This window comes from Pelophylax lessonae (genome assembly GCF_965119305.1).
Source record: "Pelophylax lessonae genome assembly, chromosome: 6".
Classification (NCBI taxonomy): Eukaryota; Metazoa; Chordata; class Amphibia; order Anura; family Ranidae; genus Pelophylax; species Pelophylax lessonae.
In genome coordinates, this window is record NC_138773.1 from 240,042,652 (window position 1) to 240,056,313 (window position 13,662).

At 40.2% G+C, this 13,662-nt stretch overlaps 1 protein-coding gene across 2 annotated transcripts in view; it reads left to right on the plus strand.

Annotated features, from left to right (window-relative positions):
• CCDC141 (coiled-coil domain containing 141) overlaps nt 1-13,662 on the plus strand; it is a 235,591-nt gene that overhangs the window by 164,774 nt on the left and 57,155 nt on the right. For both annotated transcript variants that reach the window (XM_082261213.1, XM_082261214.1), the window contains exons 9-14: nt 96-237; nt 3,359-3,478; nt 6,346-6,525; nt 7,571-7,732; nt 12,508-12,684; nt 13,242-13,367. In XM_082261213.1, the coding sequence (XP_082117339.1) occupies nt 96-237; nt 3,359-3,478; nt 6,346-6,525; nt 7,571-7,732; nt 12,508-12,684; nt 13,242-13,367 (907 nt within the window). The remainder of the gene's footprint in view (nt 1-95; nt 238-3,358; nt 3,479-6,345; nt 6,526-7,570; nt 7,733-12,507; nt 12,685-13,241; nt 13,368-13,662) is intronic.

Consider the following 13,662-nt stretch of genomic DNA (forward strand, 5'->3'; position numbering starts at 1 on the left):
GGAGTAAAGCAGACATGTTATTCCAATCTCCTGTTTATCATCTTGGCTATTTCCCAAAGCAATGAAGGCGCTAACAGCTGTTGGTTCATATTTAGCACAGGGATGAATGGAATTCAGGAAATGATTGGATACCTTCAGAAAAGAGTAGATCAGCTAACCTGCCAGAGCCCAACATCTATGGAAAATTCACACAAGCAACAGGAGATAATGGCGTCATTACAGGATCAGCTTATAAAGGTAAAATACATAATATTTAGGCCCGGGGTCATCTAATATTGGGGTCTGTGGAAAAGTGAACTCCATAAAACACAGTTTTTTTGCCAGTTTCTTTGTGCTTGAAGATGTAAAATAAAAAAATAAAAAATTTGGAATGCTCCATATTTTGAGGTCTTCAGTAGAAAATGATATAAGCCTTGGAAAGCATTCTGGTTCTTCATGCTTCAGACAAAAAAATAGCTATCCCACACAATGTAACATCACTCATCAGTTATGCATCAGTGAATAAAATTTCTAAATTGTATTATTCCCTGCTCAGGTAATTAATGCAGCTCATATTAAAAAAAAGTGGCTTGATCCTAACATTATATAAGCAATCGCTCCAGGTTGGTCCACTGATCAAGCACTGCTAACACACTAATAGGTGCCAACCCAGCCCGTAGCAGTCTTCACAGGAAAAAGGGAAACAATTTTGGTCAGCCGCACATCTAAAAATCACCTTTATTGCAGTATCTTCAGAAAAAATCACATCACCAAAAATATAGTAGAGGAAAACAGCATATAACAGCTAAGGCGTTTCAAACTTTTTTGCGCTTATTCATAGCTGACCTAACATTACATGATTTCTAGTGAACTCACACCTGGACTGTGTTTTGTACCATTAAACACACATGTATATTGTGTCTTTCCAGCAAGCCTGCTTCCCATTATAGTAGATCCATTTATTGCACAGAACTAGCCAGGTGCCAAAACTAATTTTAGCTAAACTCTATGTGGAGTGCCAGGGTCAATTGCCTGGCTGTCTGGTGCACAGTTTTTAACTTGGACGTGACAGGGTCTCTGAATAAAAGCAGCCTAAAGATTTATTGCTGTGGGGGGAGCATCAGAAATGGCACAGACTGTGCTGAGGGAACACAGATCAGGGAGGGAGAAAAGAAAAGCAAGAGATATGATGCAACAAGCTCTGCTGCCAGGAAGGCACAAAGGAGTTAAGATTACAAGGATAGTGTTTTATCTTATCTCCCTGATATTCTCTCATTTCTCCCTAGGCAGCAGCAGCAGCAGCCTGTATTTACATTAGCACTGTAAAGCTTCTATCAGCCTTCCTCTCTAGCTGAGCCAGGACATACAATCGGGGCTGGAAATGCACACATTTTAATTGCAAAAAGTGACATATAATTTTGAGACCAAGGAGGGGGAGAGAGTTTTCAATAAGAAAGTGACTGCTTTGGGCTTCAACAAAATGGCAGTCTTCAGCAAGAAGAAACAGGAGCAATGCTGAAGGCAACTTACAGCAAAAACAAATTTTGATAACATTTTGTTAACTTTGTTAACCTCCCTGGCGGTATTCCCAAGTGTGGCTCAGGGTTAATTTTCAGTACCAAAAGCGGTAACCCCAAGCCACAATCAGGATTACCCCAGAATGTTACTCACCTTTCCTGCGATCCCCCGCCGTCCTCCCGGCGTTCTCACATTCTCTCCCCGCTCTGTGCACGGCCAATGCCGGCACTTGCCTACCGGTTCCCTTCCCTGCGAGCGTTGTGATGCAGGGGGGTGGAACCGGCGGCAAATTCAAAAGGTTAAATACACAAATGACATGATACAATGTTGTGATCCTAACGGATTACACTGTATCATGCCATTGCACCTGGCGACTTTTCCAGTGCCCTGCTGTGCTTTTCCAGTGCTTTGTGCCTGGAAAATAAAGAACGACCATGGCGTCCAAAAAGCTTTTTTTTTTTTGTCGCAAAAGCGCTTTTAGACAAACTGGAAAACAGCAAAAGCGAAAAGGAGGTACTTGAAGAACTGAGCGATATCGATACGTGGGAAAATTCGTCATTAGGTACGGAAAGGGACGACAGCTACGATTCTGATGTCTCTTTCTGGCACATAGCTTGTGGAATTTGGGAAGTATATCAAATGATTCTTCAGAATTTCCAACGGAGCTATGTGCCAGAAAGAGACATCAGAATCGTCGCTGTCATCACTTTCCATACCTGATGACGAATTTTCCCACGAATCGCTACCGCTTTTGCGCAAAATGAATGCTTTTTGGATGCCATGGTCGTTCTCACTTTTCCGGGCACAAAGAACTGGAAAAGCACAGCAGGGCACTGGAAAAGTCACCAGGTGCAAAATTAACCCTGAGCCACACTCGGGAATACTGCTAGGGAGGTTAATGATATTATCAAAATTTGTTTTTGAAGTGTGAGGACGGCCGGAGGATGGCTGGAGGACAGAAGGGGAGAACGGCGGGGGATCGCAGGGGAAGATGAGTTTTAAAATATAAAACAACAGATTTCCATGCAAAACAATGTACTGCTTTCAGTACAGAAATCCTAACATGATCAGACCGCAAGGGAGGTTAATGTGGAATGTATTTTTTTTTTGTTAAAGAACATTAATTGTTACCAAACTGTTATGGTTAAAGTTCCTCCTTAATATCTTTATTGATGTGTGTGCTTTCCTTCCCTGGTGACAATCACACCTTCTATATATTGTACAGACATCAGAAGGTATAGTAGGTGAGGTGGAATCCCTCCCAGTAGGGGTCACAGACAAAAATAAAAGCCTGACAGAAAGTGTGAGCCCACAATCACATGGGGAAGTTCCATTCATGTCTTCTGAGACTCGGTGACTGTATAGACACAGCTGCTGTGTCCAAATATGACATCCATCTGGGTACATGTCCTCAAACTCACCCTGGGTGCATTTGGGGACGCGCACCCCCACCTGCACAGATGCCACATTGGGAGCAACAGCTGTGTCCATGCAACTGCTGCACCCCAAAAGATAAGCTATGGGATGGCCAATACAGGGATGCACGCAACATCTGTTCATCTCCATGTCAGTAAAAAACGGCCCTGCATGGTGCATAGATGTAATCACCCCATGTGAATGAGGCCCTACTCTTCCACACAAAAATAAATAAACAAATATAAATGAGAAATGTTTGGAATTGGGCATTAAAGACTATTTGTATGGTCTATCTGACTTTGGAACAGTTACTCTGTTTCTTTGATAGATTTACCATTTTATTGATGTAACATACTGTTGCTCCTTGATTAGCCATAACAGAAGAATAAATGGATACATTGTGTTTATGTTTATGTCCAAAAAAATATACCTTCTTACATTCCAGACATCAATATGGATCCAGAATATAGATTCTGATCTGGAAAGACACAGTGATCCTGGCTGGAGCATCAATGAATGTGAGGAAGTACAGAACAAACTTGGTGAACTGGCTAGACAAACCAAGGTGATTCTTCACTTGCTAATTACATCTTTATTTCCCACTGTCTGATCTTACAGTATGCCGCACATGCTATCATTTACTAATGCGTTAAAGGGAATGTATAAAATTTTCAATGTTTTTTAGATATAAAGTATACCAAAAAGCCTTTGTTTCTAAGTAAATCTTATTATATACTGTATGTACAAAGGGCCACTCTGCCTGCTCAAAACATACCAAGGATTTACTTTTCATTTTTCAGAGCTACACAACAATTGAGCTTTAGGCTCCATTCACCCCTGAGCATAGTGATTTACTGTAGTTTTTCAGGCATTTTTAAAAAATGTTTTTCAAGCTTTTTGCAAGCGTTTTATAAGCTTTTTTACAAGCGGTTTACAGCTTTGGGCTTCTTTTTTTTTTTTTAGCCACTTGGGGGAGGAGAGGGAGAGGAAACTAGGAGTGGTGAGCTTAGGAACGACATAATAAATAATAAAGCTATTAAAATGCTCAAGTCAGGCATTTCTATTGAAGTCTATGGACCAAAAAGCTTGTTATCTGCCAAAAAGAAGCTCATGTACTTTTTTGAGCGACAAGCATTTTGCTTCAGAAGACCGAGCACTCATATGTGAACAGGTGCCATTGAAATGAATGGGATTTGGCTTGTTGAGTTTTTAAACGCTGAAAGCTTCATCGGTAGCTAATATTTTATGGCTTGACCCACCGCATCACTGTTCCCTCACCAACCCGATCACACCTCATTCCCTTGCCAATCTTGGACGAACTAAAAACTCGATTTTGTTTACAATCCCCACACAAGCCTCTTCTCTCTTTCCTCCGCAACCCTCGACATCACCCGCCTCTTTCTCAGCATGGGCCTCGGCTGGCCTTTTCCAGGCACACAAATTTTTCACTTCTACCTTAATTTTTTCATGAATCTTATGACATCCCTTCCTCTCAACTCTTTCACTACCTCCTTATAAAACATTTTCTTACACTAGACACCTCTAACTCCATCTGACCCTTCCATATTCCAGCTGTCCTTCTTCTAACATCTTTGTAACAAAGACCCAAATAGTCAAACCTCATTGCCAACCTATACTGCCAATTGCTAGAACTTATCAGCACTATTATACCTCCGTACGTTGCTAGGTGGGAAAGGGACCTTGGAATAGCCTTAGACCCCATAGATTGGACCCACATTTGGAATGCCATTAAATCCTCCTCCCAGAACATTATGGCTCTGGAAACAAACTAAAAAGTTGTCATCAGGTGGTATCTGGTCCCCACCAGGATCCCCAAATTCCCACCACACTACTCCCCTCACTGCTTTCATGTTTGCACCCAAGTAGGTAGCCTCCTACATATCTGGTGGGAATTCCCAATCATACGGGCCTTCTGATCAGACATTTTTGACATTCTCACTAAGCTTGAATAATAATAAGAATAATAATAATAAATTATCTACTGAGTTTGTACTCAAAGTGCCAGCGCTGCAACAAACTTCTCATCAAGATGTGCAAAATAACACAAATAAAAATTATATTCAAATGTCTTATCACAATCCAACATTATATAATACCCCTACTGGGTACTGTAGCCAAAAAACACTAGTGCTGCAAATAATGCAACATTGAGAAAAAATGTGCAAATAAGCAAAAATTGATTAAGAGCCGGTTCACACTAGCGCGACTTGTCAGGCGACTTGTCAGCCTGACAAGTCGCGCTCCCTCGCGGTCCATTGACCGCTACAGGACCCGTTCTAATAGGAGCGACACAAGTCGCTCCGACTTAGAAAAAGTGTCCTGTACTACTTCGGGGCGACCTCGGAGCGACTTGCATAGACTTCCATTATGTGAAGTCCTTGCAAGTCGCTCCGAAGTCGTGTTGCATGGTAATGCACAAGTCGCCCCCGAAGTAGTAAGGAGTCGTGTCGCCCCATTGTGAACTGACTCTAAACAATAATCAATACAGTGATAAAGTGAAAAAAAAAAAAAACAATCCAATTTAGTGACTTGATGTTCATATTATATTGTCCATTACAGAACAAAATCAGTGTGTCCGGTGATATCCGTTGTGCAAATGTTATCAAATTCCTTAGTAATATGATCTTCGCACCTCAATCCACACTGTGTGTGCTAGCAGCTCTTCTTATTCCCAGACCAGAGGGTCTAAAAGCATTTAGGGTGTGGGCAATTCCTCTCCATGGGTGGCTATATCATATCCTTTCGTCCAATCAGCAATGCAATGGTTTATGGGTCTGTCCACACTCTCTCCCAGTATCTCCTCTTCTCCAGTGGGTGATATGGTTATATACGGAAGCAAATCCTCATTGTGTAGTATTTCAATTTAAGTTTCTTTATATAAAAAAATGTTGTAACTAAAATTGATTACACCAGCATCAGAAACCATGACCTTCCGGGATCAGCCGCAAATAAATAAATTATTTTTATTTGCATTATTTTGCACACCTTGATGAGAAGTTTGTTGCAGCACTGGCACTTTGAGCAAAAACTCAGTAGATAATGTATTATTATTATTATTCACATTATTCAATATCTACCTTGAGAGATCAGACACATGTAATATTACTTTTGCGATTATTTATGTAGTTCTATCATTCTTTTAGTTCGGAAGCATAGGGCCACAAGAATTTGTAAACAAAAGACCACAAAGGTATTTTCCTTTACCTCCCATCATCCTATAGAGCAGACACACTTACTACAAGCTTGATTTCAACCATAATAAAATATATTTTCCAAACAATTGCAGTAACTTTTTTTTCTGCTTGTATTTGAAGAGTATATGAAACCTAAAAAATATTTTAAATATTTGCCTAAAGTTGTGCTTTATAATGGCCTGTCCATTTTTATTGCATTCTGTGTGATTTAAAATAGGAAGCATCACAATATATGGAGTCTGCCTCCCAGCTTATACAGGCGGTGCCAACTGGAAGTGAAGCGTTTGCCAGCAACTCTCGGATTCTGGATGAGAAAGTAAAAGCTCTGGATCAGAGTATTGAGGAGAAACTGGAGGTTATAAATGTCTATGTAACGTTTTTGAAGTCTTCGAAACAGGTAAAATATGCTTTATAAGGGGTCTATTTGCAAAGAATTGTATTAAAAGTCACATAAATTCTTACTTGAATTAAACAAGGGGACATTTCTAAATCTTTACAGAAAATGTATAGTGCTTTAAGATACACTTATAAAATCATAACTTCATACGAACCATGTTATCAATGTTGTGTTAACATATTAAAAACCTTGTTTCTTTGTATCATTGAAGATAGTCATAGGTGTTCAGTACTTTTGCAGAAAGTGCTTCCAGCTTAAGTAGTTCTAAACAGTGATGTGATATGCTTTACCATTCCACCATTCCTTTCTCTCGGTTTAAGTCTTCCAGTCTGCCAGTAGCAATGCTAGTCCCTGGTGCCCAGGGCATTTGCCCCTGGTCCAAAACTGAGTGCCTGGGGTCTTTGTTCCTATAAAGAAATGTTAATTTCTATGCAATATATAGTTTTGGAACATTGTATATTGTATCTACTTTTTGATCCATCCATTATTTTATTTTTTTTATATTTTTTAGACTCATTCCTTTTTGTTCAGTTAAAAGATTTTATTAATCTTATGGGCCATACACGCTATAAGATTTTCTGAAGACTTTTTCCTTTAGACTTACCAAAACCATATAATATGAGGTCAAACCTAAACACTTTTAATTTGTATGCAATCTGGCAGGCCCTTGCACTACATAAAAAAGGTAAATCTGAAGGAAATCTAACCACAAAAGTTGGATAGTGTGTATCCAGCTTTAGATTTGATCCAAAGTGGCCATCATGGTATCTTACCAGCCCCTCAACACTTCCATCTGTGTACCCAGAGGTGCCCTTGGTCTATTAGGACCCTAGATAGGCCCCTGCAATTTAAAAAATCGCCATACATTCTTTAGTAAGGGATTTTAGCATGGATGCAGTCTTAGTATCTGATGCTTTAGCTGTGGCATTTGAAAGGTAACTGGCCCAAAATCCTTTGTAATTAGGTTATCTTAGTGTGATTGGCCAAAGTCTAATTTTGTTGATTATATTGCCAATGAAATGCTATTTTGTGTTTTTACGTTAAGTTGGAATCGCACATCCAGAATCTAAAGACATTGTGCACACCTAATCCAGAAGTAGAGGCAGCGACCATGCGGGAAACAGCTGAATCACAGATACAGAGTGTGCTTGATGAGCTTTTTTCAGTCCAAGACATGGGACAAAACTGTCTGAATATCATAAAAATGGTGAGATCGACTATACATTAACATGGCATCTTAAATTACTGTATAAGGTTAAAAATAGATATAAACTTGCTTAAAAGTTTGTAAAGTTCAATGGGTTCCTACAAATTGTTATGCTGTTGATGAAACAAAATAAGGCATATACATTAGGGTGATCGGATGACCCCAATTACCGAGGACAGTTCCTGGACTGAGGACACTGTCCCTGGACCAAGTCCGTCCCTGGTTTTGTCCCAGGCCTGGATTTGAACAGGGGACTGGGCAATTTCAAAAACAGTCAGTGCAGAATTTAAACAAAAAAATACTAAATTCTTACATAAACAGTCTTCATTATTCTCAATGATGGACGGAATGCTACACATATGGGCAGATGATACATAAACACTCACCATATGCATATATCGTGATCAGTTGAACACTAGTAGGAATCCTAGAGTTGATATAAAGAAGAGAGCCAGCACCTGAGGTGACAATAGATCCTAAGTGGAGCAAACCCGATCAGGGTAGCTAAAAAAAGGTTTAAATATATATACAGGTGTATAAGAACATGAAAGAGAAATGGAGGCGCGAACAGCTAGTGCATTACCCGTGGACACCTTTAAAAAGTTTATCAAAATGCCAAAAACATACTCACAGACATGAAGAGTAAAAAGCGCATATAGAGAATCCCCCACATGTGGAAATGAACATGTCCCTGTAATTGGACAGCTGACGCGTTTCGGGAGTCACGTTCCTTTCCTCAGAGCAGGTGTATAAGAGTATGTATGCACAGATGAGCCCAATTCAGTTGAACTCAATCTCATAATTGAAAACACCACCTATCTATATGTATCACAAAGGGGCTTTAAATATCTTCAACTGTTGTCAGATAATCCTCACAAATATAGGGAACCCAGTAGGAAACCCAAATATGTTCATTCAAAATTGGAAAGGTTGTTACAAAAAAATGATGAAAACAAGATAGTCACTAAAGCACTCCCAGATGATCAGAGATGTCCCATCCAAGGTTAAAAAAAGATCAAAAGGGATGGAATTTGTGAGATGTTCACACAAAACATGTTTGTTCTAAAACAATATATATCCAAATCCTCTACTACTCACCAAGGCACCAAGCATGGAGACATAACAGCACCCTCCAGTTCCAGACAGATGATGAGGCGTTCGCCAACATTCATGCCTTATATGTTCCCCCAATCAGCCAGCGTCTGACGTCACCGTCGGATCGTGGACATGCATTCGCCTTCATGCACATGCGAACGTCAACAGGCGTTGTCAAATGTACTTGAATTTTATAAATACTCATTATATTAAAGCAGCAGCATGGCCATGGTAAAGCCTCACAGCTGCTTCACAAATCAACCCCCAAATGTCACTGAATGCACACAAGCAAAATATGGGGGTTCTAAGACTCCTCTGGAAAAATGGGGTCTGCCATTGCTGACCCTATTCTGAAAATGCCACCTCCTTGGCAGTCTCTATCTTCATATCTTTCTGAGTCACTGACCCAAAAAAGCATGCAAATAAGGAGTTTTGACTTCACTGGTTACATACATGTTGGGAGCCAGTGACCAAAAAATAACTGATATAAGAAATTAAAGTGTTACTAAACCCTGGACCCTGCATTCACTTTATCTGATCTCCCACAGTACACAGAGCACGGGAATGCAATTATTTTAGTAAATATAAACTGCTAAATACTTTTTCTCATCAGCATTATATAGCAGTTGTTTGACATCTATCAGTGTCTGGTTAAAGCTTTTAGGCATAGTTTTTATTCTACTAAGACTGTCCTATGAGGCTGCAGGACCCCTTACCCTCTGTCTGGACAGTGCTGATTGGCCCTGTGCTGATCACATGCATCCTCCCAAGAAAAGAAAATCTATCTAGCAATACACACCAAACTGAGCATGTGCAGAGTACTTCCAAGGCTCTGTGCTTTTATATGGATTGGGGACTATGGAAGAAGGGAAGGATCAGAGAAGACAGGATCAAACAGCCTTTTTACACAATGCACAGGATTAATCCCTTAGGTTCCACCGTGAGTATAACAAGCATGGGTTCCTGCATATACAGATTGATTTTACTGTTGTCAGTTTTGTAACACTTTAAGCAAAACAACCAGGCTGCTTGTATTTTCAGAAAGGTTCAGCAATAAAAACCTAAATGTTTTTTAGTATATGTTTCTTTAATTTGTGTCTGAAACAGTTCAAACATCAGACATGCATAAATACAGTGCATCCAGAAAGCATTCACAGCGCTTCACTTTTTCCACATTTTGTTGTTACAGCCTTATTCCAAAATTGATTAAATTCAAATTTTTTCTCAAAATGCTACAAACAATGTATCCCATGTACATAAGTATTTACAGCCCTGGCCATGGCACTCAAAATTGGGCTCCTGTTTCCACTGATCATCCTTGAGCTGTTTCTACAACTTGATTGGAGTCCACTTGATTAGACATGATTTGGAAAGGCACACACCTGACTATATAAGGTCCCCAGAGTAAGCAGTGCATGTCAGAGCACAAACCAAGCCATAAAGTCCAAGGAATTTTCTGTAGATCCCTGAGACAGGATTGTATCAAGGCACAGATCTGAGGAAGGGTACAGAAACATTTCTGAAGCATTGAAGGTCCCAATGTGCACAGTGGCCGCCATCATCCGTAAATGGAAGAGGTTTGGAACCACCAGGACACTTCCTAGAGGAGGCCGCCTGGCCCAACTGAGCGATCAGGGGAGAAGGGCCTTAGTCAGGGAGGTGACCAAGAACCCGATGGTCACTCTGACAGAGCTCCAGCATTTCTCTGCAGAGAGGAAGAACCTTTCAGAAGAACAACCATCTCTGCAGTACCCCACCAATCAGGCATGTATAGTAGAGTGGCCAGACAGAGGCCACGCCTCAGCAAAAGCCACATGACAGCCTGCCTGGAGTTTGCCAAAAGGCACATGAAGGACTCTCAGACCATGAGAAACAAAATTCTCCGTCTGATGAAACAAGAATCATGTCTGGAGGAAACCAGGCACCGCTCATCACCTGGCCAATACCATCCCTACAGTGAAGCATGGTGGTGGCAGCATCATCATGCTGTGGGGATGTTTTTTACCTGCAGGAACTGGGAGACTAGTCAGGTTAGAGGGAAAGATGAATTTAGCAATGTACAGAGACATTCCTGATGAAATCCTGCTTCAGAGCACTCTGGACCTCATACTGGGGTGAAGGCTCATCTTCCAACAGGACAACAACCCTGAGCACACAGCCAAGATAACAAAGAAGTGGCTACAGTTCAACTCTGTGGATGTCCTTTAGTGGCCAAGCGAGCGCACAGACTTGAACCTCTCTAGAGAGATCTGAAAATGGCTCTGCACTGAGGTTCCCCATCGCTCCTGACCACTTGCCAACTGCCGCACGACTATTTACGTCGGCAGTCAGCCCCTCACAGGCAGAGCGATGTAGGGATACGTCGCTAGCCTGTAAGGGTGTGGGGAGCGAGTGCGCGCTGCCGGAGGCGCGCTCCCGCTCGGTCACGGATCCCCCCCCCCGCGCGTGTGCCCGGCGGACCCGATGTCCGCCGGGCACTCGTGATCGTCCGTGACAGCAGGATAAAGGCAGGCGGCTAGTGTAAACAAAGCCGCCTGTCAGTTCTCCCTGTGTAAGAATGATGATCAAACGGTTCTACTATGTAGGACCATTGATCACTGTTCTTACACACACAGCCAATCACAATTAGAAGCACGCCCCTAGGACACACTTAACCCCTCCCTCTCCAATACAGTTAACTCCTTCATTGCCAGTGTCATTTTTACAGTAACAGTGCATATGTATAGCACTGATTACTGTAGTAATGTCACTGGTAACCTCAAAAGTGTCAAAAATGTCAGTCAAGGGTCCGATCTGTCCGCCCCAATGTCGCAGTCCCACAAAAAAAATCGCAGATCGCCGCCATTACGCGTTAAACAAAAAACAACAAAAATGACAAAAATCTTTCCCTTTGTTAGTAAACGCAATACCTTTTGCGCAAACCAATTAAAATACGCTTTTTGCAATTTTTTTTACCAAACATATGGTAAAAAAAAAAAATTGGCCTAAAATGTTAAAAAATTTTGATTTTTAAATTTTTTTGGGGGGAATTTCATATAAAAAAATTTGAAAACTATTGTTATTTTTGCAAAATTGATGCTCTTTTTTTATAGCGCATGATCAAAAAATCGCACAGGTGATCAAATACCACCAAAAGAAAGCTCTGTTTGTGGGAAAAAAAGGACGCCAAATTCGTTTAGGTACAGCGTCGCATGACCGCGCAATTGTCCGTTAAATTCACGCAGTGCCGAATCGCAAAATAGGCCCTGGTCAGGAAGGGGGGTAAAATCTTCCGGGGCTTAAGTGGTTAACAAAGTATTGGGCAAAGGCGAATGGCATTTTTTTTTTCATTTTTTATTTTGAATAAATTAGCAAATATTTCAAACAAACATCTTTCATGTTGTCCTTATGGGGTATTGTTTGTAGAATTTTGAGGAAAATAATGAATTTAATCAATTTTGGAATAAGTCTGTACCATAACAAAATGTGGAAAAAGCGAAGCGCTGTGAAAACTTTCCAGATGCACTGTAGATATAGATTTGACCTCTTGGTAAAGTTCTTTTACACCTGAAGCATGTTATCCATAGGAAATATAACCAATCTGAGACTCTTATGTAAGAACAAGATCAAAGGAAGTTGAAATTGTAAATCACTTACATATCACTTATATCATCAAAGATTCAGAACAATTTTTGTTTCAGATGAACAAGGACAGAATCTTGAAGGATAAACATGTGCAGACGGTGGAGGACACAATGGCTAATCTGAATAAGGAAAAGACTGAGATAACAAATCTGTGGTCAGTGTGGCAACAGCATGTCAATCAAGCAAATTCCTCCAAGCAGACATGGAAAACAATTAAAGATCAGCTAAGATTGGTATACATTTAGGTTATATTTTATGTATGAATGTTCAAATGCAAGTTAGCTAAATAAGAAAGTAAACTTCTGCTACTTTTGCACATATTTAGCTATTAGTAGCATGAGGTACCTATGTGTAAAGTGTATGAACACATAGCAACAAATCAGTTTGTAAAGTATATTAACATCTAGCAACAAATCAGTTGTGAAGATTCATTTAGATAAAACACTGTGAGGCTGATTTACTAAAAAACAATAAGCTGTCTATTTTCAAAGGGAATTTCCCCTTTAGCTTATTGAATGAGGTGAAGCTCTACTGACTTCTGCCTTTCAAACATGTGCAAGCAAACATTTCTCTTTTTGTTATTTCCATTGCACATAATTGGGCATTCGTTTGCCAATTGAATTTTACCACATTCGCTAAAATAAGGAAAACTTCCCTTGCAAAGTGAACAAACCAACCCCTACAATTTTCAAGGGTGATTTCAAGAAGGTTCTGTAAAAAACAGTAATTTTACACCTAATATAAGGCATTTGATATCTACATGTAAAGGTTATTAACTTTTTTTTAATAGGCAAGCGGCAGATTACAAGAACTGGAAAATGATCTACAACCTTTGTCTTCAATGAGTTTAGGAAATGATATCCAAAATATCTTAAATGCACAGGAGAATTTGAATAATATTAAGACGAAGTTTCAGGTGAGCTGCATGACAATTTGTCTAAATATGAATATACCTTCTTTGCACAAACCTGTTCTAATGTTTCTTGGTTAGGACACTGATAAACATTGTATGTTTGATTGATGGGCATAGCATCTGCTCCGAAGTAACAGAACACCAGTAGGGATAGCGTGCCATAAAGTTAACATGGCCTAGCCTAAGCATTGCTAAGGTAGCAGTGCTGAAGTGAAGGCATCTTTTGGTACCTGTAAGTACTAATGTTTATTTACCAATAATTTATTGTATCCTTGTGGATCCTTTTAAATTCTAGGCC